The 24,446-nt window shown below is 45.4% G+C and overlaps 1 protein-coding gene and 1 long non-coding RNA gene across 2 annotated transcripts in view; one reads left to right on the plus strand and one right to left on the minus strand.

Annotated features, from left to right (window-relative positions):
* The window catches only part of LOC117711791 (ATP-binding cassette sub-family A member 17), a 77,053-nt gene extending 56,416 nt beyond the window's left edge, over positions 1–20,637 (plus strand). The window contains exons 19-31 of the mRNA XM_076937214.1: positions 912–1,218; positions 3,184–3,457; positions 3,593–3,797; positions 4,510–4,729; positions 6,719–6,877; positions 10,769–10,947; positions 11,606–11,728; positions 12,944–13,138; positions 13,969–14,156; positions 15,371–15,541; positions 15,767–15,957; positions 16,105–16,178; positions 16,627–20,637. Coding sequence (XP_076793329.1) covers positions 912–1,218; positions 3,184–3,457; positions 3,593–3,797; positions 4,510–4,729; positions 6,719–6,877; positions 10,769–10,947; positions 11,606–11,728; positions 12,944–13,138; positions 13,969–14,156; positions 15,371–15,541; positions 15,767–15,957; positions 16,105–16,178; positions 16,627–16,884 — 2,544 coding nt within the window. The 3' untranslated portion in view covers positions 16,885–20,637. The remainder of the gene's footprint in view (positions 1–911; positions 1,219–3,183; positions 3,458–3,592; positions 3,798–4,509; positions 4,730–6,718; positions 6,878–10,768; positions 10,948–11,605; positions 11,729–12,943; positions 13,139–13,968; positions 14,157–15,370; positions 15,542–15,766; positions 15,958–16,104; positions 16,179–16,626) is intronic.
* On the minus strand, positions 13,013–16,017 carry LOC143442866 (uncharacterized). The gene is made up of 3 exons (XR_013111426.1): positions 15,950–16,017; positions 13,412–13,490; positions 13,013–13,149 (listed from the first exon to the last, which is right to left on the minus strand). It is a non-coding gene; the product is annotated as an uncharacterized LOC143442866 (long non-coding RNA).
* Positions 20,638–24,446: the final 3,809 nt, after the last annotated feature.

The following is a 24,446-nucleotide window of genomic DNA, read 5'->3' on the forward strand; positions in this document are numbered from 1 at the left end:
TCACTATCTTCAGACACACCAGAAGAGGGCATGAGAATCCATTACAGATGGTTGTGAGCCACCATGTGGTTGCTGGGACTTGAACTCAGGACCTGTGGAAGAGTAATCAGTGCTCTAAACTGCTGAGCCAACTCTCCAGCCCCAGAAAATTTCAAAGACTGATTTATTTTATGTGTTTAAGTGTTTTGTCTGCGTGTATGTCTGTGCATCGTGTGTGCCTGAATCCCATGGAGGTCAGAAGTTATCAGATCCTCTGGAACTGGAGTTAACATGGTTGTGACCCACCATGTGGTTGCTAGAAACTGAACCTGGTTCTTCTGGAAGAGCAGTCAGTGCTATTAATTAATGAGCCATCTCTCCAGCCCCTAAGAGTTTTTTTTTTTTTTTTTTTTTTTAAGTTGTAACAAATACATTGGTGGTATCATTTCTTCCATAGTCTCACCAAATTTAGTTTTTTACAAGTCTTTTTTTTAAGATTTATTTTTATTTATATGAGTACACTATAGCTGTCTTCAGACACACCTGAAGAGTACATCAGACCCCATTACAGATGGTTGTGAGCCACCATGTGGTTGCTGGGAATTGAACTCAGGACCTCTGGAATAGGAGCCAGTGCTCTTAATCACTGAGCCATCTCTCCAGCCCAGTTTTTTACAAGTCTTAAAGACAGGAAAACATGCCGTCATTTCTATTTGGTGTCTGAAGTTCCTCAGACTCTACCTTCAGAGGTGTTCCCATGTGCACATCCTCTGAGTGCTGGTTAACACAATGACAGCATAGCATCTTAACCTAAGGCAGTTCTGGGACACTTGAGGTGAGGGGCTGTGAGTGGCCATAAGCAGAAGCCACCTCAGTGCCCCCAACTCTTGTCACTATGTTGACACCACACCTACCCTCTTCTTCAACTGCAGTTCTGTCTTCTCTGCCAACAATTCTACGCCATGCTCCTGAAAAAGGCCACATATTCTCGGCGCAACTGGATGCTGGTGCTGTCCGTGCAGGTTCTGCTGCCTCTGGCAATCATTATGCTATGCCTCACTTTTTTCAACTTCAAATTAAGGAAACTGGATAACGTGCCCCTGGAGCTGACTTTACAAACATACGGCCAGACCATCGTTCCATTTTTCATTGCTGAGAACTCCCACCTGGATCCTCAACTTGCAGATAATTTTGTAAAAATGCTTGTGGCTGCAGGACAGGTTCCTTTGCGAATCCAAGGTAAGAAGCAGGGCACTGGGCCTGAGCAGAAAGCGGACTTGCTTTTCTTTGCAAGGAGGCTGCGGTTTTCTGAACCATACAGTGCTCTCTGATGTCAGACTGAATAGCTGGAAGGCTCAGGAAAATGTCGTTTAGACTCTGGCTAAGTGGGAGTGGGGGGCTTCTAGAGGTGAGACCATAGGTGTGTCTCTAGAGGTTGTGGGGTCTTGTAAGAAATTAGTCATAGAGAAAGGTCTGACCCAGGTCACGGACAGCACATCCCTGGAAGCAGGTGGTTATATCCCAGGCCCCTCCAGATCCTTTTCCATTTTCCATCTATGAGGAGACCAGTTTGCACTTCCACACACCTCTTTCGTGATATTCTACCACAGGCCCCAATGCAACAGGGTCAGTTGACCATGAACTGAACTATTGGTTAAAAACAAACCTTTTTTTCTTTACAAGTTGATCGTCTCAGATATTTGTTAGAATTATAGAAAGCTGACTTAATATATTATGCTTAGTAAAGCTTCAGTTTCTTCGTGTATCAAATTAGGGTAACTCTGTTTTTATGCTGTACCCTTAGGACAAGTATACCGTGAATGTTTTGTTTAGTTGATGTCCAGTCTGTAATAAAGTCATCAATTTTTTTTTTTAGATCACTAAATGTCTTTTTCAGCTTTAAAGTTTCTAAAAATATAGGTAGGTTTTCTATTACATATGGCATTATGTACTGGGAATATGATATTGAGCAGAATTAGTACCAGCCCTCAGGGAGCTTGTAAGCAAGAAGCCTATCACAACTGATAGATGCAGAACAGTAGCAATGGTTCTAACAGACAGGTCTCAGCTTTAGAAGACCCAGAGTGTTGTCTGACTAGGAACTGGCTAGTGGAAAGGAAAACCAACCAAAGGCATTGGAACAACAGGAGGACAGGTAAGCTTAACAAACTCTCAAGGTCGTAGGTGTAGTGAGAATGTAAGGACACGAGGCCAAGAGTCTAGACAGCTTTACTCTGTCAACATGCAACAGAGAAGAAAGTAGAGGTTTGTTCTGGCCCGTGGTGCTGAGTTGAGAGGTTCAAGAGTAAGGTACTGTCTGCTCGGCTTCCGAGGAGAGCTTCCTGTTGTGTGTTGTAGCAGGAGGAAGGGATTTCATGGAAGAGGAAGCTGAATCCACTGCATAACTCAACACCTCCAAAGAGAAGGAACCCACTCCTACTACAACTGAGTAACCCTTAAGGCTGAAGCACCCCAGCCCACACGGGCAGCCACAACAAAGCTCTCGCCATCTTTCAGTGCAAATACCCTGGAGACTGCCTTTCTACATAGCTTTTGTAAGGAATAAACTACATCCAAACCATATTGCAGAAAACAAGTTCTAAGCCAGGCAAGTTCTAAGTGGCACATGCTTTTAATCCTAGCACTCAGGATGCAGAGGTAGGTCAAATCTGCCTCTGTGAGTTTGAGGCCAGCTTGATCTATAGAGTGAGTTCCAGGCCAGCATGGGCTACATAATGGGGCTCTGTCTCAAAAACAAACAACAACAAAAGTAAAACAGAAGGTGCATTTTATAATATGTGGACATGTGGCTTTGCCTAGAGGTCAGAGTCACTGCAGGTAGGTGGGTATTACGTATGTCCCTCCACACCAAGCAGGCAGATACAGATGGTGTAGAGTTTTGTCTGGGAACACACCCTCCCAGAAGCCATTATGGGGCTAGATCTGGTTGAGGTGTTTGGAAGGAAAAACAATTGGGATTCAAAAGGACTTTAGAGACAGAGACTTGGAGATCAGCTAGAATTCAATAGAGAGCTGGGTAGGAGGCAGCCAGCCTTTGGGTGTGTATGAGGTTGTAATGGGGTACCCAGAAGGAGCAGAAGACTGGGGAGGCTCGTGATGCCTGTACTGTGTGTGCACCACTGGGCCTGGGGAGATGTTTCTCAGCAACTCTCTCTGCCCAGTGTGCCTTTGGCTTCCTCCCAGGTTCTGTAGAGGATTTTCTACTGAAGAAGGCAAAGGAGGCCCCTGAGGACTTTGATAAGCTGTATGTGGTAGCAGCTTCGTTTGAAGACACGAATAACTACACCACGGTGAAAGCGCTGTTCAACAACCAGGCCTACCACTCCCCTGGCCTGGCTCTGGCTCTGGTGGACAATCTTCTCTTCAAGTTGCTTTCTGGTGCCAATGCTTCCATTACCACAACCAACTACCCTCAGCCTCAGACAGCCATGGAGCTCTCAGAGTCGATCCTGTACCAGTGCGTGAGACTGCCCTTCTCCCCGACTCAAGCTCCAGCTCCAATGGACTTCTCACTTTTCCTGCCTGCTTCTTTGTCTCGTTTTCATTTCAAGTGCTTATTTTGCCAGTCACAGTTGCTTTCTGTCTTTCGCAGGGGCCCTAAAGGACACTACCTTGTTGTCAACTTTCTTTTTGGAATAGCTTTCCTGTCAAGTTCCTTCGCCATCTTGACGGTGGGAGAGAAAAACATTAAGTCTAAGAACCTCCAGTTTGTGAGTGGAGTCAGCATGGTTGTGTTCTGGCTCTCTGCTCTGCTGTGGGACCTCCTCTCTTTCCTTGTTCCCACTCTGCTGCTGGTGGTGAGTACCTGACGGTGCTGGCATCGCGTCCTGAGGACCAGGGGTTTCCCTGAAAGAACCACCTGCTAACTCAACTCAGAACTGGCTGAGAAGTTCTACTGGTAGCTCAGCCCTGGCTGGAATGGAAAGTTCATTTAGCTCTGATATCTTCGGGCATGGGGTACCTTGTGCAGTGGGGTTTGTGTAGTCCTCACAGAGCTCCTGCCTCAAGTCAGTGAGAGACAGCGTTTTGGAGACATGTATGTATCATTCAGAAGTAGACAGTCGGACAACTGGTATTTGGTTGTGGTGGCATCAACCTGATTGTTTTATGCAGAGTGGATCACTTCCTGCATCTCCTCATCCTTTGCTGTGTTGCTCTGTGTTACTGATAATCAGGGCAGCTCCCTGAGAGCATTCTCAGGGCTTGCTCATTAATGAATGCTTATGAAGGTTTGCTGGCGCCTTGCTTTAAAACCTGCGCTTAGGCCTGTGAGATGTTTAGTGAGAAGAGGCACTCGGTCACAGACCCTATGACCTGAGATTAATCCCCGGATCATAAATGGTGGTAGAAAGAACCAACCCTAGAGAATGGTCCTCTGTCCTCCACACAAGCTGTGCCTCCACCTCCCAGAAAGACATAAAGTAGTTAAAACTGAAATCACTATATTCTTAGCACTTGGGATGAACCCTTACTGACTTTTCCAAATTCTTCTCTCTTCCCTCTCTTAAGTTGGTGTTTTTATGGTATAAGGAAGAAGCGTTTGCACACCACGAGAGCATCCCAGCGGTGGTCTTGATAATGATGCTGTACGGCTGGGCTATCATCCCTTTGGTCTACACAGTCAGCTTCTCCTTTAAGACCCCTGGTAGTGCCTGTGTGAAGCTTGTGTTAATGCTCACCTTCCTCAGCATCAGCCCTGTGGTCCTCGTCACTGTCACGAGTGAGAAGGGTAAGGGATCACATCGACATGTTACATAAAGCAGGAATCTCTCCCCCAGCAGCCACAGCAGTCACGGGGCGCTCGCAGCTGCTGTGCGGCGAACATGTGGGTGACAGACATCTCAGCCACATTCACTCTGTAGATTGCTCTTCCGCTGTAAAAGGGGACAGCGCTGAGCAAAAGAGTTCGCTGTCCAGTGTGAAGTTCATGAACAGACAAAATGAATCTCAGAAACAGAATCAGATAAAGAGTTGCCTCTGGGCCGGGGTGGGGGGGTGGGGGTAAAGGAGGGATCTGGAGGGGTACGGTGGGACACAGGGCTGACAGAACATGCTGGCGAGCTTTGGGGGATGAAGAGATGTTCTTGATCTTGAACTGGGCACCGGTCTACATGGATTTACAGACCTACAAATCACTGGGATCCATGCATTTCACTAAAATGTAATGTTCTTTACTTTTTAAAAAGAGGGAAATAAGTGAATGAATTGACCAGTATGGGAGGAAGGGCTCTTGTAAAAGTGCAGAGTCAGTCATTATTTACAACACACACTCAAAACTGATGTCTTCCCACTTATGCTGCCATCTCTGGTCAGGGTTAGACCAAAGGGCTGACATGTTACCTCCGCTTCCTATTAGAATTTATTACGTGACTGTGTGCATGTGTCTGCGTTTCTCTGTGTGTCTGTACACGTATGTGGGATTTCACATGGAGGACTGAAGAGGGCATCAGATCCTCGGGAGCTGTAGGGCCCAGTGGTTTGTGAGCTGTCTGACATGGTTGCTGGGAACCAGACTCCAGTCTCCTGTAAGAGCTGACAGCTCCACTGCCGAGCTTCTCCGCAGCCCACAGCTGTGGAGCCCTTTTTCTCCACAGCCCTTTTTCGTTTGCATTTATGCCTCATGGTGCCTTCGGATGGACTTCCCTTCCCTTCCACTTTGTTCTTTATTTTTAAAAGTAATTTTTATTTGGGGCGGGACTTGGCGAGATGGGTCAACAGTTAAGAACACTGGCTGCTCTTCAAGAGGGCCCAGTTTTATTCCCAGTACCCACATGGTAGCTCACAAATGTCTGTAACTCCAGTCCCAGAGGGTCTACCAACCTTTTCTAGACTCCAGGGCATACGAACATATATGCAGACAAAACACTCATACACATAAGATTAAGAAACATTGTTTTATGTATGTAAGTGTTTGCATGAATGTCTGTATGTACATCCCTGACATGACTGGTGGCCACAGAGGCCAGAAGGGGTAAAGGGGTGTCAGGTCCCCCAGAACCAGAGTTAGAGTGCTGTGACCTACCACATTAGGGCTGAGAATTGAACCCAGGTCCTCTGGAAGAACAACCAGTGTTCTTAACCACTGAGCCATCTCCTTAGCCATCCTCCTTACTTTTATTTAAAATTTGATTTACAAGTTCCCTTTTCTTTGATTTGGGGAGTTGTCCTCTCTCCTAAGGGACCTTTCATGACAGTTTAGTCTCCGTAAAGCATGGAGGAAGGGACCTTATACTCCTTGTCTGACTTCAAGATGACACTCTGGAGCAGGGGATATGGTGGTCTGCTTGCCTAGCATGCGTGAGCCCCTAGGTTCAATCTTCAGCACAGGGGAAAGTAAAATACCGGAGTAAGTCCAGAACTGGCTCCATTCCCTGTTCGGTCTGGCTCAGCTCACCTTCAGTCCACACCCCTTGGCCTTTCCACATCCGCTCACACAGCCCTGCTAGAGCCATGCTGCCTCTGACTTTCTCAGACACAGTGTGCTCTCTGGATAATGGAAGTGACAGTCCAAGGAACTAAGCAAAGAAACATGCTTACGGCTTAGAGCTGAGTGAACAGAAGGCAGGAGAGTCAACACCAGGAGTCAGGGAAACCACAGTCTGGTCTGAAGGCCTGAGAGTGTGAAGTCCATCCAGACTCCAGAAGTGACTGAGGAGAGGGGTGGCAGGGAGACTTTCCCCGGTGCTAGTACAATTGGTGCTTTCTGTTCTCATTGCAGACCTCGGCTACACAGAACTCTCAGACTCCTTGGATCATGTTTTCCTGATGCTTCCTGGACACTGCCTGGGAATGGCCTTCTCCAACTTGTACTACAATTTTGAGCTGAAAAAGTTTTGCAATGCTAAGAATTTGAGTGATATTGACTGCAATGATGTTTGTGAGTACAATGGTCCTAACATTTTTATCCTCATATGGTTTATATAATATAATTTGGCCTTTCTTTTTTTCTCTCTCTCTATTTTTTTTGAGATGTGACTTTTCTGTATAACTCTGGCTGTCCTGGAACTTGCTCTGTAGATCAGGCTGGTCTGGAACTCAGAGATGCCCCACGCCCCCACCTTCCGATTGCTGGGATTAACGGATTATGCCACTACCATTTGGTATAAAGTCTCACTATGTATCCCTGGCTGTTCAGGAACTAACTATTTAAATCAGTCGAGCTTTGAACTTGAAAAGATTTACCTAGTCACAGGCACGTGCCACTCCACCAACCTATAATTCATTGGCACATTTACCCTTTAATGTGAAAAAACATGGCATGTGCATATAAGCTATGCATAGCTATATGTTGTCTCTGTCTCTCTGTCTGTCTCTGTGTGTGTGAGCCTTGTGTATTTTATGCAACTGTTCTACCACTGAGCTATACCTTAGTCTGCTCACACATATTTCAAATTATTTCTAGATTTCTTAAAACACTTAATATAGTGTAAATGCTATATAAATAGTAGTTACACCATATTTAAGAATATTGGCAAGAAGAAAATGATAGATTTTAGTACAAATACAATTTTTATTGTCTGATTTTTTTTTGACATCTCCACCTTGAACCCATGGTTGCAGAGCCTATGAATACAGAGAAATAACTGTGCTATGTAATTTTATATGGGACTCAAGAAGACAGTAACCTACAGGTATACTAAAAGGAGACTAGTTAACAAGCCATGGTATACCTATACAGTAGAAAATGATACAGGTATCAAAAAGCTATTTTATCTGTATATGCCTATGTGGCCAATGTCCAGTATATATTATTAAGTAAAACAAGCCTGTTAGAGAAGATAAGACATAGTATTTTTTTTTTTTTTGAGACAGGGTTTCTCTGTGTAGCCCTGGCTGTCCTGGAACTCACTTTGTAGACCAGACTGGCCTCAAACTCAAAGATCCACCTGCCTCTGCCTCCCAAGTGCTGGGATTAAAGGCATGTGCCACCACTGCCCGGCCTCATTTTCATTTTAAAAGATTGTATCTGGACCAGTGAGATGGTTCAGTGGGTAAAGGTGCTTGCTGCCAAGCCTGAAGGACTGAGTTTGATCCCTGGGACTTAACTGACAGAAGAAGAGAGACTTGTCTAATCTCTAAACATGCTGTAGCATATGTGCCTCCCACCCTACGTATACACACACACACATACACACACTCACACACACACATACATACATACACACATGCATACACACACATACACACACATATACACACATATACACACACATACACATGCACACACATACACACACATACACACACATACACACACATATACACACACATACGCACGCACATACATACACACACACATACACACAGACACATACACACACATACACACACATATACACACATATACACACACATATACACACACACATACACACATACATACACACATACACACAGACACATACACACATACACACACATACATACACACACACACATACATACACATACACACACACATACACACACATATACATGCACACACATACACACACATACATATACACACATACACATACATACACACATATACACACACATACACATACACACATATACACACATATATACACACATACACACACACATACACACACATACACACATACACACACACATACATACAAGTAAATAAGTGTAATTTTTAAAATTAAGGACTAGAGAGATGGTTCAGCCATCAAGAGCACAGGCTGCTCTTCCAGAGCTGAGTTCAATTCCCAGCAGCCAATTGGTGACTAACAGCCGTCTAATTCCAATTCTAGGGGATCTAATGCTTTTGTCAGGCCTCTGTGGGCACCAAGCACACACACACATTATGCAGATACACATGCAGGCAAAACACACATACACATAAAATATTTTTTTTGTTGTTTTTCAAGACAGGGTTTCTCTGTGTAGCTCTGGCTCTCCTGGAACTTGCTCTGTAGACCAGGCTGGCCTAACTCAGAGATCCTGTCTTTGTCTCTCAAGTGCTGGGATCAAAGTCAAAGGCACAGGCCACCACACCAACTAAAAAAATAATTTTTTTATTAAGATAATTGTACCTCTGTAGTAGTGTGACTAGCATGCATGATGCCCTGGGTTGGAGCACCAACACTACATAATAAAAATAGGTTAAAAATATGGAAGAATTATGCACAAAGCTAAGCCATGTTTAAGGAAATGGAAAAGAACTTTCACCGCCTACATCTTTCTTTTGTTTCCTCTGTGAACATAATTTCTAAATACATAAAATTGCATAATTTCTAAATACACATCTTTACAAACATTTGAGACAGCAAATGGATCTCAACAACACACGTAAGACAAACCAATACATGCATCTTTTAGCATCTTTTATTACACGTCCTCTTATGTGCTTGCTTTAGCAAAACATCTTTTTACTGTGTCCACAGCAAAAACACTCCTTTGTGTGTTTGCTCCAGCAAAACCATTTGGCACAACTAACTTTTTAAAGGAACTACAAGTTTCCACTTCATGGGTGTTTTGCCTGCATATATGTCTGTCCAGCATTTGCATGTAGTACCTACAGAATTCAGAAGAGGGCGTCAGATCCCCTGGAACTGGAGTTACAGGCAGTTTTGAGCTGCCACATGGCGGCTGAAAACCAAACCAGGGTCCTAAGAAACAGCAGCCCATGCTCTAACCCCTGAGCCATCTGTCCAGTCCCCCTTGTTGTTTTAAATAATGTTATTATTTATTCTTTGAGAATTTCATAAACTATTTTAATCTTACTCTTTCCCCTCCCCCAACTTATTCCAGATCCTTCCCTGTCTTCTACCCACCGGACTTCAGATTCTTCCTCTCTTAAACAAACAAACAAGTATAGGGTCCGGTTTGTGTTGGTTGATCCCTTCTGAGGATGAAGCCCGCCCCAGAGTGCATGTAGTTGATATACAGAGTTACTCCGTTGAAGAGAACTCATTTTCCTTCTCCCAGCAGTTACCAGATAGCGTCCTGGTTAGGGGTGGGACTTCCCGCCCACTTCCCCTCTGTGCTGGGATTTTTTTGTCTGGCTTGAGCTTGTGGAGATCTTACGCAGGTTGTCACAGACTCTTCCCTGTTGTGTCTGGGAAAATGCAGTTTCTTTCGAGTTCTCCACCAACCACTTCCAGCTCCTACAACCTTCCCACCCCTTCTTTGGCTTAGATCATTGAGCCTTAAGGAGAGGGCATCACACAGACATCCCATTTAGGGCTGAGCGTTCCAAAGTTTCTCTTTGCAAGCACGCAGAGTGTGGGATTCTGTGCTAATTATCATCTGCCGCAAAAAGAACCTTCTCTGACAGGGGCTGAGCAGTGCACTGACCGATGGATATAAGAGTCATTTGATTGTTATATTCATTTAGTAGAATAACAGTAGTAAGTCCCCCCAGGCTCATGACCCTATTTAGTCTCAAGGTTTTGGATGTTTGTCTTGTTGGTTTGTTTTTGTTTTTTTGAGACAAAGTATCTTATACATCACAGGATGCCCTAGAACGGCTATGTAGCCCATACTAGTCTCGTGTTTATGGCAGTTCTCCTACTTAGCTTCCTAAGACCTGCAATTCCAGGTGTGAACCACTGTGCTCACTCGCTGATTGGAGGCAGCAAACAAAGGCCCCTGTTCACCCCCTGCTAGGGTGCGGTAGAAGCATTGGTAACAATGACGCTTCTCTGGTAACATTGGTTACTGTGTGAATTTACTTGCTATATTTAAGATGCGGAGTGCCTTTGAAAATCACCAAATCAGTGCGCTAATGCGCTAACACCCGCTTCTTTCCTATTAGTAGAAGGATATGTGGTCCAAGAGAACATCTATGCCTGGGACTCGCTGGGAATAGGGAAGTACCTGACAGCCCTGGCTGTCTTGGGACCTGTATACATCACCCTGCTTTTCCTCATGGAAGCCAATGCATTCTGTGTACTGAGATCCAGGCTCTCTTGCTTCTCTCGGAAGGAAAAATCGGTGAGTTCATTGGGGTTAAGTCATAGAAGAACAGGTCACAGTCTGGCTCTAAGCTTCCTTCCCTTGTTGTTTAGCTACCTTGATTTTCCATATCAGAGGGATCCCTGACGCCATCCAGCTATCTGTTTATAATCTCCAGGCAGACAGGTGTCAGCCCATGTGCAGGGGCCACAGAGGAGGAGAAGAATCTGACTTGACCCCAGAGGCCCTGGTCCACATACTAGTCACCTGGGGTGTATTTAGGGCTAGCTGACTAGCATGAGACCCTAGAGTGCTAGAATAACTTACCTTATGGAATACCTCTGCAGGCAACTATGAGACACCTGGAGGAAGGTCTGTTCTGTTAGCTCAGGGCATGACTATCTTCTAGAGTCAGGTCTCTAGAGGAAACTGAAGGAGATAAGCTTTTGCTTTGTCTTGACATTCCTGGGTTTTAAACTTGTGTTATTGAAAAGCTGACACTTTGTGGTTTGACTGCCTACCTCATCATGGTCAGGCCAGTGTAAATGCAGATACCTATGTTGTCCCCGAGTTGCGGTGGCATTGTGTGCATACATGGGCACTGTCACAGGACCCTCAGGGCCCCATCCCTTCTGACCCTCGTCAAGTCCATCTGCTACCTCTAAAGCACATCTCTGCCCTTGTCTTGGGGACGTAGGGAATGATCTCTGGTGTAACAGAGCCTGAAGATGAAGATGTCCTAGAAGAGGCAGAGACCATCAAGTATCATCTGGAAACATTGACAAAGAAAAACCCACTTGTTGTTAAAGAAGTGTCAAAGGTGAAGTTAGACTCAGCTTTGCTCCTTTGTCTGTCTGATTGGAGACAGGGTTCTGTGAGTGACCTACACAGACCTTGAATTCATGATCGTCCTACATCTGCCTCCTAAGTACCCTGATTACAGGCATATGCCATGTGTCTTAGTTGGAGTGTCCACTGCTGTGAAGAGACATCATGACCACGGCAACTCTTATAAAGGAAAACATTTCATTGGGGTGGCTTACAATTTCAGAGGTTCAGTCTATTATCATCATGGCAGGAAACATGGCAGCATCCAGGCAGACATGGTGCTGGAGGAGCTGAGAGCTCTACCTCTTTATCCAGAGGCAGCAGAAGGAGACTGTGTGCTACACCAGGTGTGGCTTGAGCATAGCAGGTCTCAAAGTCCGCCCCCACAGTGACACACTTCCTCCAACAAGGCCACACCCACTCCAACAAGGCCACACCTGCTAATAGTACCACTCTCTATGGGCCAAGCATTCAAACACAGAGTCTGAGGAGGCCAAACCTGTTCAAACCACCACACCGTGCCTTGGCTCTTCACACAGAATCGCCCTTCTGATGAGCCTGTGGCCTGTGTACAGCAGCAGATGGGCTTCTGGGAAGACAGACTTAGTGAGGTCTCTCTGGTTAAGAATGAAGCCCACATGAGATCATTCTTGCCCAGAGACAGAAACTGTTGTATCTCTCTCTGCCTTCTCTCCTCTGATCACCTTGGTAAAGGGAGGGTCTGGGACACGAGGGAATGAGAGCCATGCTTGCTAGAAAGCAGAGAAAGAATAAGAGAAGCATACCAGGCTTGGCCTCTCCTGTATCCAGACAACATATGGAGGTTCCAAGTGAGATAAGAATTCTGAAAACTAAATGGAGCTTCCTAAGTTTCTCTGAGATTCTTAAGAAGAATTTTGAAAGATCCTTCAAACACCCAGGTATTTTATAGCATTTCCCCCCATCCTCTACCCCAAGTTTGTCAGTCATGTTTCCCTTCATTTTCTGGTGGTTAACAAAATGCAAAACCCTTCAGCAACATCAATGAGTTTTATTTGCTCAGGGACAAAGAGTAATGGCTTACCTCCAAGAACAGTGTTGACCATGTGCAAGGGCCGTAGGAAAGAGCAGATAGACTGGGCTTGGATCATGAGAAGCAGCTAGGTCGGGTGTGCAGTGGCTGCTGGCTGCTGGCCTCCTCTCTGAATCTCTGTCCTGTGTCTCTCAGGTCTATAAAGAGAAGGTACCTCTGTTGGCTGTGAACAAGGTGTCCTTTGCCGTTAAAGAAAAAGAATGCTTTGGCCTTCTTGGCCTCAATGGAGCTGGGAAGACTTCCATTTTCAACATGCTGACCAGCGAGCAGCCCATCACTTCAGGGGATGCCTTTGTCAAGGGTTTCAACATCAAGACTGACATAGTGAAGGTGGGTGTAGCCTGGAACAAATTTCAGAGATAGATATAGGATTCAGGGTCATGAAGCTGGGACTTGATCTCTAAGAAGGCCATATGTATATTTCATTTGTAACCTCCAAATCTAAGTATGCCTCTCTGCACCTCCCATCACGTAACACTGTCTCTCAAGTGCTTACAGGAGCCAGAAACACAGTGAGCCCCATAGTAGTGTCTCCACTACCTTCTCTTCCCTCCTCTTCCTCCTCCTCTGTCCTTCGTAAGAAATAGGGGAACACTCATGCACCTGTCATTCAAGGTACCATTCTAGTTATCCAGTTGGCAGCCATGGTGCACAGATGCTCAGCTCCACCCCCAACTCCGCCCTGCAAAAAATCAAACCAAAACAAACCCTAAATAAATAAATAAAACCCTCATCTTGGTTCTCTTGAACCTGTTTCTATATAGTCACCCTAGTGAAAACTAAATCCTGTAGTTAGTTCTATGCCTCCTCCTCTCGCTTTTTCTCCTCCTCTTCTTCCTTCTCTTCTTCCTCTTTCTTTTCCTCTTTTTCCTCCTCCTCCTCCTCTTCCTCCTCCTCTTCCTCCCCTACCCTTTAGAAGCCTGTACACCAACAACACTACCAGCAAAGGCTACAGCCTCAGACCACCCAGCATACTGCCATCCCATGCATGGCTTCTTCATGCTGCATGACTGTCCCCATGGTAGACATGGATATTTTCGAAAGCTAAACTAAAGTATCAGGCCAAGGGAGGGTCTGGGAACCACTGGGCTGGTGGTATGGGGAAACTATGGAGGAGGCTTCACTCTGATGTATCTCCCTCTTGGGCTGTTGTAACTCAGGTGCGGCAGTGGATTGGTTACTGTCCTGAGTTCGATGCCCTGCTAAACTTCATGACAGGAAGAGAGATGCTTGTCATGTATGCCCGTATCCGGGGCGTCCCTGAGTGCCACATTAAAGCCTGTGTCGACCTGATCCTTGAGAACTTACTCATGTGTGTGAACGCAGACAAGCTGGTGAAGACCTATAGGTGAGATTTGTGGGTTCCCTTACCCTTCCCACCTCCATTTGCAAGATAATCTCGGTTCTTCTCGGAACTGGGTTGCAGCATCAAGCCTGTCTTCTATAGGCATAGAAGATCTGTGCCACTGGAGATGGGGGTGGAGGGAAGCTGGTCTCTATCCCAAGCCAGAGGCAGTTTTTGTGGCTGAGAACAAGTCTATGTTATATGTGATTATAACAACAGTGTAGGCATATTTCTGTGTCTGTTCCTTCCTGTCAAGCTTCGTATTTTGGGTAGGGTAGGTTTTCATATTAAACCCATGGTTACTTCAGCTTAGTCAAAGCTTGGAACTGACTGCCCAAATTCACAGACTCTCCTCCCCTTGAGTTGTACACTGGTGCCTTTGTGAGCAGGTGTCTGTCAGCACTCCATCTTTGGAACTGCAAAGTAAAGAGATGCCTCTGACCCTGGCCACATGGATTCAGGTGTCAGATAGAGTCCTCGCCCCTCCCCCAATGTGTCACCTTGAGTCTTGGCCAGCTTTTTCTATCTCCTTTTGAGGATCAAACGAATTTACATTTAAAAACTTTAGAGTGGAGCTTTGCATACAGTCAATGCTGTGTGAGTTTAATGAGGGAGCTGGAGAGATGGCTCAGCAGTTAAGAATACTCTTGCAGCGCACCCAGGTTTAGGTCCTGGCACCCACAAAGCAGCTCACAACCAGTTCCAGATGATCTGATACCCTCTGGCCTTCTTGAGTGCCTGCATTCAGGCATACACACATACACATAAAAAATTAAGAAAAGTAAGTAAATAAAGCCAGTATGGTAGTATACACTTTGTGAGAGGCTGAGTCGGGAGGGTGGAGAGTTCAAGGCCAGCCAGGACTACACAGTGAGTTTCTTAAGAAAAACTGTTAAAATAGTCCTATACCCTTACTCTCATATGGGTCGTGCCCTACCTCCAGCACCTATAGAGACCCTTAAAGAGGCTCATGACCACATGCTGGATCTGGGCATGTAGAGCCATGTAGACCCTCAGTGAACGAGCCAAGTCACTGTTCAACCTGAGTGAAGACGGTGGGGCTGTTTTTGAAAGCCCCACCAGAGTGTGAAGCGCCTCAGAGAAGGCAAGAGTTGAGTGCTGAGAGTTGAGTGCTGAACACACACACATGCAGACTTCACTCCTGGAGCCCACAGTTACAGTCTCTGCGTCCTCACCACTGTCTCCCCCACCCCCAGCGGTGGCAACAAGCGTATGCTAAGCACTGGCATCGCCCTCGTGGGAGAGCCTGCACTCATCCTGCTAGATGAACCGTCCACTGGCATGGACCCTGTGGCACGGAGGCTGCTGTGGGACACTGTGGGACGCGTCCGTGAGTCTGGCAAGACCATCGTCCTCACCTCCCACAGGTAGAGCCAGAATGGGTGGGGGCAAGTGAGCAGAAGCTACGGCAGCACCTAACACACAGTCTGCTGGGACATTTCCCAGGCTCTGCAATAGGGGTGCAGTCAGCATGGGGAATCAGGAATGGCCTGGTCTGGGCACAGATCCCCTCCTGTCTGTACAGGACTTCGACATTCAGGGTGGGTATCAGCCTCCTCCAGCACTGTCTAAGGCTTTCTCCTTTTCCCCAGTATGGAGGAGTGTGAAGCCTTATGTACCCGGCTGGCCATCATGGTACAGGGCCAGTTCAAGTGCCTGGGCAGCCCACAGCATCTCAAGAGCAAGTTTGGCATTGGCTACTCCCTGCAGGCCAAGGTCCAGAGGAAAAGGCAGCAGCAGATGCTAGAGGAGTTCAAGGCATTTGTGGACCTGACCTTCCCAGGTGTGTGGTGGTGCCAGACAGGCCCCGGGCTCCTTCCTGGACGTATTAGCTGCTGCGCAGTCTGTCCCTATGAATTCTGGGTACTCAGGCTGCCCTTCCTAGCCCTCTAGTCCAGCCTTCCCAGAAATAGTCTCTGTGTTTGTACAGGCAGCAATTTGGAAGACGAGCACCAAAACATGGTTCAATACTACCTGCCTGGCCAAAACCTCAGCTGGGCAAAGGTGAGTGCACCTCTTATTTCACTCGCTCCCCAAGTGTGGTGGTATCCCTGTGTCCTGGGCCAACACCACGGAAATGTCTGTGCAGAAGTCACAGAGCACAAGCTGCAAGGAGCTTGGGAAGTTAGCTCTTCCCAGCCCAGATTTCAGAGAACAGGGGACAGACCTAGAGAGGAGTCAGCCACATGCTTATCAGCATAGCATAGCAAGCCAGAGACCCAGCTAGAAACCCGCCTTTCTGGCACCGTTCCTACCACAAGAGCAGACAGCTGAGCTTGCTGCGTTGGCTCCTTTGGAGGTGCTCTAGCAGCTGAGTGAGGTGTGCTGTGCGCCTTGTCACAGGGTCTCAGAGGGTGGCCTCTTCTGCACCTTCCCACATCACCTCTTCCTGAGTATGTCACATCACCTATGGGTGGACTTATGTGCAGCAACTGGCTTCCCTTTTCTCCAGGTATTTGGCATTATGGAACAAGCCAAGAAGGATTACATGTTGGAAGACTACTCCATCAGTCAGCTCTCCCTGGAGGACATCTTCCTGAGCTTCATCAGACCAGAGTCCACTACTAAAGAAAAACAACAAGGGCAAGCTGTCCTAGCCAGCCCCTTGTCACCCTCTAACTCTAGGCCTATCTCGAGACCTCCCTCACGTCTTTCTCAGCCTCCCAAACCACTTCCGTCTCCACCTTCCTCAGAGCCTGTCCTCCTGTAATAAAGAGTTTAGTGCAGGGTAGCCTGGGTGCACATAGCCTGCTGTTAGTTACTCTGTCACTGTGGCAAATTCCCTAACAAAAGCAACTTTGGCCCATAGTTCATTGATACAGGCCATCACAGTCAGGAGGTCCAGATGGCAGCTCTTGAAGCAACTTCCTGACGAATATCCACAATCAGGAAGCACAAAGCAGTGAATGCCTGTGCACCGCTCACTTTCCTCTTTTTGTACAGTCCAGCATCCCACCTAGGGAATGAAACCACCCACAGTGGGTGAATCTTCCCACCTTAACCTAATCAAGATAATCATCACGGGCATGCCCAGAGGCCTGCCTGTCAAGTGATTCTAGATCTCACCAAATTGACAACTGAGGCTAACCATCAAAATTCCACCCCTTGTCAACTCAACACCAAAGCACATCATTTAAATCGTGACATTCCACTCTTTGTCCCCAAATCTCGTGGTCATCTCATAATGCAAGATGCAAGGCTACTTCCAACACCCCATAGTCTTTAACCATTTCAATGGCTGGAAGGGTCAAAGTTCACATCTCACCTAAGACTCAAGGCAACCTCTTAACTATTAAATTCTATAAAGCCCAAAACAAGTTATAAACTTACAGCATACAATGGCAGAGGGTAAACATTCTCCTTCCAAAATGGAAGAACGAGAGCATAGTAAGGAACGGCCAGGCTAAAGCAACACCAAATCCATAGGTTAAAAACCAAATCCTGTAGCTAGCTCTATGCCTGACATCTGGAGCTCACGGTCTAATTTTCTGGGCACTGAAGGATTTAGGTAGCCTGCCTCTCTGGATCTGCTGGCTGTATCACACATAGCCTGTTTGTTCTGGTTTTTGTTTGTTTGTTTAGACATGGTTTAGACACTGGTGTAGCCCTGGCTATTCTGGAACTTACTGTATAGATCAGGGTGGCATTGTACTCAGAGATCTACCCGCCTGCTTTCATGACTAAAAAACTAGTGTCGTCTAAACAATACTGCCAAGCTCTGAGGTGGGTTCAGTATGTGGCCAGGCCCCCCAGGGCCACAGCTGTATCACATTCTACATGTTGGCCCTGGGGAGCCAGGAACCCCTTCGATTCATCCACCTTCAAATAAATTTGGATTTCTGACAAGACAGATGGGGGATGATCCCAAACATCTTTGTAACTGTCTCAGTATAGTGCAGGTTTCTCTCCAGTGGGGCTCACCTCTTCAACAATTATGTCTGTGTTCTCTGAGCTAGCCTGAATGCTCTCCTGTCTTGAAAGTCTCCCTGCCTAAGAAATTAGTTCATTACCTTTAAATTCTAATTCACTCCAATTCTCAGGATGTGGGCAGAATGAAACTAGATTAGTGTGATGGTTTGTATATGCTCACTCCAGGGAGTGACACTATTAGAAGGTGTGGCCCTGTTGGAGTAGGTGTGTCACTGTGGGGTGGGCTTAAGACCCTCTCATCCTAGCTGCCTTGGAAGTCAGTATTCTGCTAGCAGCCTTCAGATGAAGATGTAGAACTCTCAGCTCCTCCTGCACCATGCCTGCCTGGACGCTGCCATGTTCCTGCCTTGACAATAATGAACTGACCCTCTGAACCTGTAAGCCAGTCCTAATTAAATGTTGTCCTTATAAGAGTGGCCTTGGTCATGGTGTCTGTTCATAACAGTAAAGCCCTAACTAAGACACTTAGTGAAAATATATGAATGGTCCCTATTCCAGCTCCTGAGAGAGTCTTTGTTCAGCTCTGAGCCTCCACAGTCCAGGGTTCTCTCAGCGTCCCCGCCTTCCAGGCTCCCACCAGCATAGTCCTAGGCTCTGCTTAGAGCACTCAGAGCTTTTCTGGTCCAGAGCTTCAAACTCATCTACATTTCTCCCACAAACCAGTTCCAGAAGTCAAGTGTATCCCACTATTGGCAACACTATTTGTCTGTGCAAATGTTCTTAGTTACTTTTTCTTTTGCTGTGACAAAATATCTTAACAAAAGCAACCTCAGAGCTGACTTGGGCTCAGGGTTTCAGGTTACTGTCTGCTGTAGATCGAAAGTCAAAATGGCAGAAGTTTGAGGCAGCTAGTCATATCCCACTGACAGTTAGGAAGCAGAGATCAGTGAATGCCTGTGTTAGCTCTCTTCTTTTTAAACATTCCAAGAGTCCCAAGAGAATGGGGCCTCAGACAGTGTGAGTTTTCCCATCCCATCCAATGGTGCCTCAGACAGTGGGTGGGTCTTCCCATCCCATCCAATTGCACCTCAGACAGTGGGTGGGTCTTCCCATCTTGTCCACTGACAAACAATCCTCTGCAATGAGTGTTCAATGCTCATTCATCTCTCTTCAGTGACCCTGGATCTCATCAAACTGACAAGTGAAATTAACCATCCCACCTATCATGGTTGTAAGGGCAGCTCTCAGCCCAGTAAGCTCCATACAGGGGTCACCTCAAATCGCATCCATAGGGCAGAGTGGCTCAAGTGTTGTGGAGGCAGGTGCAGGACTCAGGGGCATTTCAGTTCCATCTGATAGCCTGTGCTCTCACCAAGACTAGCTGTAGGAGCTCATTAAGGTAGGAGAGACTGCTTCAGGAAAGCAGGTGGGAGACCCGAGAATCAGACCCTCACATGTGACTCCTCTGGAACTGACTGTACACTGGCCAAGTCAAGCTGTCTGGAAGAAAGCAGTAGAAATTGTGAGGTTGGGTGGGGTGTATATTTATTCTCTGATTTCCTAAAATCATCTCCTAAATGATTTTAAAGTTACTTCTTGGAGTGGGGAGGATTGAAGTTACATTGACAGCCATCAAGGGAAAGTTATTACCTCCTAGCCAGAAGACTGAAATCTGAGTGGAGACATGCCATAGTCTCCTTCCGTAAGAGTTAATCCTAGCAAGGCGATGGTGGTGCACACCTGTAATCCCAGCACATGGGAGACAGAGACAGGCTGATCTCTGAGTTCAAGGTCAGCCTGGTTTACAGAGTGAGATCCAGGACAGCCAGGGCTACACAGACAGACCTTGTCTCGAAGCAATGCAGAACAAAAAGTTAATTCAATTGGACAGGTCAGTCACCGTGGCACAGCCACTCAGGAAGGCAGGTTCACCTTAAGCCACGCTCAAGAAGTGGGAGGTGCCTTACTTTCCTGTTGTCATGGCAAAACACTATGACCAAGGCAACTTATAAAAGAAAGCATTTAGCTGAGGCTTTGCTTAAAATTTCTCATGGTGGGTCCATCCATGACCAACATAGTGAGGATAAAGGCAGTAAACAGGCAAACATGGTAAGCACCTGAGAGCTTACATCGGAATGAGGTAGCTTTGAAACCTCAAAGCCCACCCACAGTGATACAACTCTTTCACCAAGGCCACAATCCTAAACCTTCCTAAACATTTCCACCAACTGGAGACCAAGCACTCAAACGTATGAGACTGTGGGGGCCAATCTCATTCAAACACCACAGGAGTAATCATTATTTCTTTAGTGGGATAATATACCTTTCTTTCTCAGAATTATCTGCCCTCTTGGAAGTGCTTAGAGAATCACAGCCTCGCAGCTTTGTAAGCCTGCCTGATGTTCTCAATTATGCAGAAAAGCATAATGTTTCCTTTTTCCATCTCTTCTCTAAGTGTGCTTCCCTAACACAACCCCACTTTTTACCCTGTGGCTGCTTCCCGTGACCTGGCTGCCTGCTGGCCAAACTTCCCACGACGAACTCAAAAAGCCGTAGTTTTCTGGCTTGTCCTCTCCATCTTCTTCCTCCGGGCAACTTGAGATGTTTACAGTTTGCTTGCTCTGTATAAAATTTGCACTTTCCTAATAAAAAGTGTTTATGGGCTTCAAAAGGAAAAGAGACTTTAAAGGAAGCGTTGCTGCTCCTCACATAACCCTGGACCTTCGAGGACAGAACAGAGGCTGCAGAGCTCCCACCCAGCCTCCCTACAGGACACTAAGTGGCACCTGCCAGAGCCAGAGGATCTGAGAAGCAGGTCCCTGACTCAGTGTCCGTGTGTCCGCAATCTATTTCCTAAGTGTGCTATTTATTTCTTACTATTATTTAATCTCCACTCCTGTGCCAATAATGTAGTTTTTAGTTTGTATATTGTTCAGTTAGGTTAAGATTGCTTTGTATGTTTCTCCACCCAGTCTCCTATAAGGCATTCTTCACCGGTTCTCTCTGCATGGTTCTGGCTGGCCTGGAACAGGATCTGGCTGCCTCGGCTCCCTCGAGGACTCTCATACTTTCACCCACATCCATGTACTTTGTTATTTTTCTGTCTTTCCTCTTCCAGCCTTTTTCTGTCCTTGTTTTCACTTTGTAATTGTAACTTTCTATAGCTTTAGTAGTCCCTAAAATCTGTGTACCCACAAAATCCCAGCTTCCCCTTCCAGATACCTTACTTCCTCAATTAACTTTCTTTTCAAAATCAATCTACTATCTACCTCTGTCCTCACCCACCATACAGCCTTCCTACTCCTGATCTTATTACAATCCCATTATACTCTTCTGTACAATCCTTGGTTGGTTATCGTCCAGTAGCTGCTGACGTCACATGGGCCACTGCTGTAAACCAGCTGCTGCACTGCACAGTGGTGGTGGTCTTCAGCTGTGGTTGCTTTCACAGTTACTGTCCTGCAGAGATTACACCGGGCACCCTGAACTGCTGGACTAATGAACTGATTTCTGAGCTTCTACTACAGCCAAGACCCTCTTGAACACTGCAAATATTTCAGCTAAAAGAATGCAGCTGATCGTTTTTTAAGCAACAAAATAGCCTCTGATGGGGGTCAGGTGGGGTGGCGCATAACTTTAATCTCAGCACTTGGGAGGCAGAGGCAGGCAGATCTCTGAGTTCAAGATCAGCCTGGTCTACAAATCGAGTTCTGGGACAGCCAGGACTACACAGAGAAACCCTTTCTTGGAAAACCAAACTAACCAACCAACCAAAAACAAACACAAACAAATAAACAAAAAACTAACCAACCAACCAAACAAAAAACCCTGATGCAGAAACAACCAATGCAGCAGTATAATAAACATAAAAAGCCCATCCAAAAATTACTAGGCCCATAGTAATAGTATTCTTTAAAATCAAAGAAGAAACTGAGCTCAGATAGACCCAGCACAGCACGATGGTTAGGCACATCAAAACATTTGCCACAAACCTGATGACCTGAGCTGGATCCATATTTTACCACATGGTAAAATATAGAATACATAATTTTAAAAGTTATACTCTGTATCCAACATGCTATGGTGTGCACACACTTGCACTCATATGCATATACCACAACACAATAATAATAATAATAATAATAATAATTTAAAGTAAGAAAATAAGCTCTTGACTGAGAATACAAATAGATAATGACATAAAATGATGCAAGTTATCAAACAGGAATTCAATAAAAAAATACTGAAAAAAATCTGAAACGCAGAATGTAAAAACATAAGTCTAACAAAAATCTCTGTGAAGAAAATTAAATCAATAAATGTTAACTACTTAGTTTGTGTCAACCTGATACAAGCCAGGGTTATCTGGGAAGAGGAACCTCTATAGAAAAAAATACTTCCATCATATCTGTCTGGCATTTTCAGGATTAACGATTGTTGTGGGAGGGCCCAGCTCAATGGGAGTCATGTCACTCCAGGGTCACTTAACCCTGGATTGTGTAAGAAAGTGGGCTGAGTGAGCTATGGAGAGCAAGCCAAGAAGCAGCTCCAACATGGTCGCAGTTCAGTTCCTGTGTTCAGGTTCCTGGCTTGAGCTTCTTTCCTGGGTTCCCTTCATGATGACCTGTAACCTGTAAGCCCAGGAGACAAGCCCCTTCCATCACATGCTGCTTTGGGTCATTGTATATAATCTTTATCATGGCAGTAGAAAGCCCCCCAGAGAAGCTCTGTGGAAAATCTCACAATAGAACAGATCAAAGAGAGGGTAAAATATCTGAACTTGAAAACAAGATCAGATCCAATAAGATCAAAGATAAAATAATAAGGTATAAGTCGAATTCCAAGATACTCAAGACACTATGGGGAAAAGCCAAACAAACAAAAGAAGGAGAAGAATCTCATTTTCAGGGCACTGAAAACATTTTCAAAAGAAATCACAATGAAATTTCTCAGAAAGAGAGAGAGACTTCAAGCCAGATACAGAAGGCATTTAGGACACCAAACCAACAAGACTCCCTCCCAAAACAAGACCCTCCCTGCCATCACCATATTAAAACAAATATACAGTATAAAGAAAGTAGCTTGAAAGCAGCAAGATAGAAATACCAAAACACATATAAAGGTAAACCCACCATCGTTTTCATAGTTAACAGCAGACTCACTGCCAGAGACACTGGAGTTCAGTCCACGAAATAAGACTCAGCGTCCGCAATGTGAATTTTCAACAGAGGCGGCTGGGGACACAAAACATGCAAGAATCCCTAAGCATTAGAGCACCTCTTAGATTTTTTTATTAGGAGCTTTTATTATGAATAACTACATGCAAAGATAATCATAATGTAAAAAAAAATAATTATCAAACCATGTTTCTAAGGAATAGAATATTTTGCGTAAAAGATTGCCAGGAGAACAAAGGCAAAAGACAAGGAAGTATGGGTAGAAAACAGGGGAATTGCAAGTCCACATTTTAAGAAATAGCACATTCCCAGATCCCTGAGGCAGAAACTCCTGTGGTGCGGATCCTTGGTGTGTCAGGGGTCACAGTGCCCTTAGACACAGAATGTTTTTCTTTCTCAGTCAAAGAAGCTGTTGGCAACAACTTACAACTAAAACTTTACAACACAAGAAGGCCTGGAAGGATGTACTTCAAGTTCTGAAAGACAAGAGCAGAAAATCCAGACTATACCTAGGTATACTCAGCAAAGTAACCTATCACAACTGAAAAAAGAGACAAAAAAATTTCTTTGATTTAAAAAAAAAAAAAAATGGGCTAAAGGAATTTCTGATCATTAAGCCACAATGAAGATAGTGAATTCTTAGGCTTCAGAGGAAAAAAAATTTCCTCCTGAAGGCCGCAAGAAAGAATGAACCAGGGCTGGAGAGATGACTTAGCAGTTAAGAGCATTTGTTCTGCAGAGGACCTGGTAGCCCACAATATCCATAACTCCAGTTCTAGGGATGCGACTCTCTTCTGACCCCTGAGGCCACCAGGCATACATGTGGTGCATATACATACATGTAGGCAAAGCACTCATACACGTGAAAATAAAATATTTTTAAAAGAAATAAACCATGTTAGTGTGGTAATTAAAAGCAAGAGGAGGAGTAATCACACATTACAAAATCAGAAAAAAGACAGAAATCAACACACACCTTGTAATAACAACTAAGTATCTACACAGACCAGTAGATTGGATTTAAAGATAGGAGCCATTTATTTGTTGCCTGAGAAACCCATCTCACTGTAGAAGACAGACAGTACCTTACGGCGAAAGGATTGGAACAGACAGTCTGAACAGATGGACCAAGGAAACCAGCAGGCATGGCTGGTCTAACACCTGACAAAATAGACTTCAAACTAAAACTAGTGGAAAAAAATAATAAAGGTCACTTCCTACTGAA

Source organism: Arvicanthis niloticus, chromosome 6 (genome assembly GCF_011762505.2).
Source record: "Arvicanthis niloticus isolate mArvNil1 chromosome 6, mArvNil1.pat.X, whole genome shotgun sequence".
NCBI classification, from domain to species: domain Eukaryota; kingdom Metazoa; phylum Chordata; class Mammalia; order Rodentia; family Muridae; genus Arvicanthis; species Arvicanthis niloticus.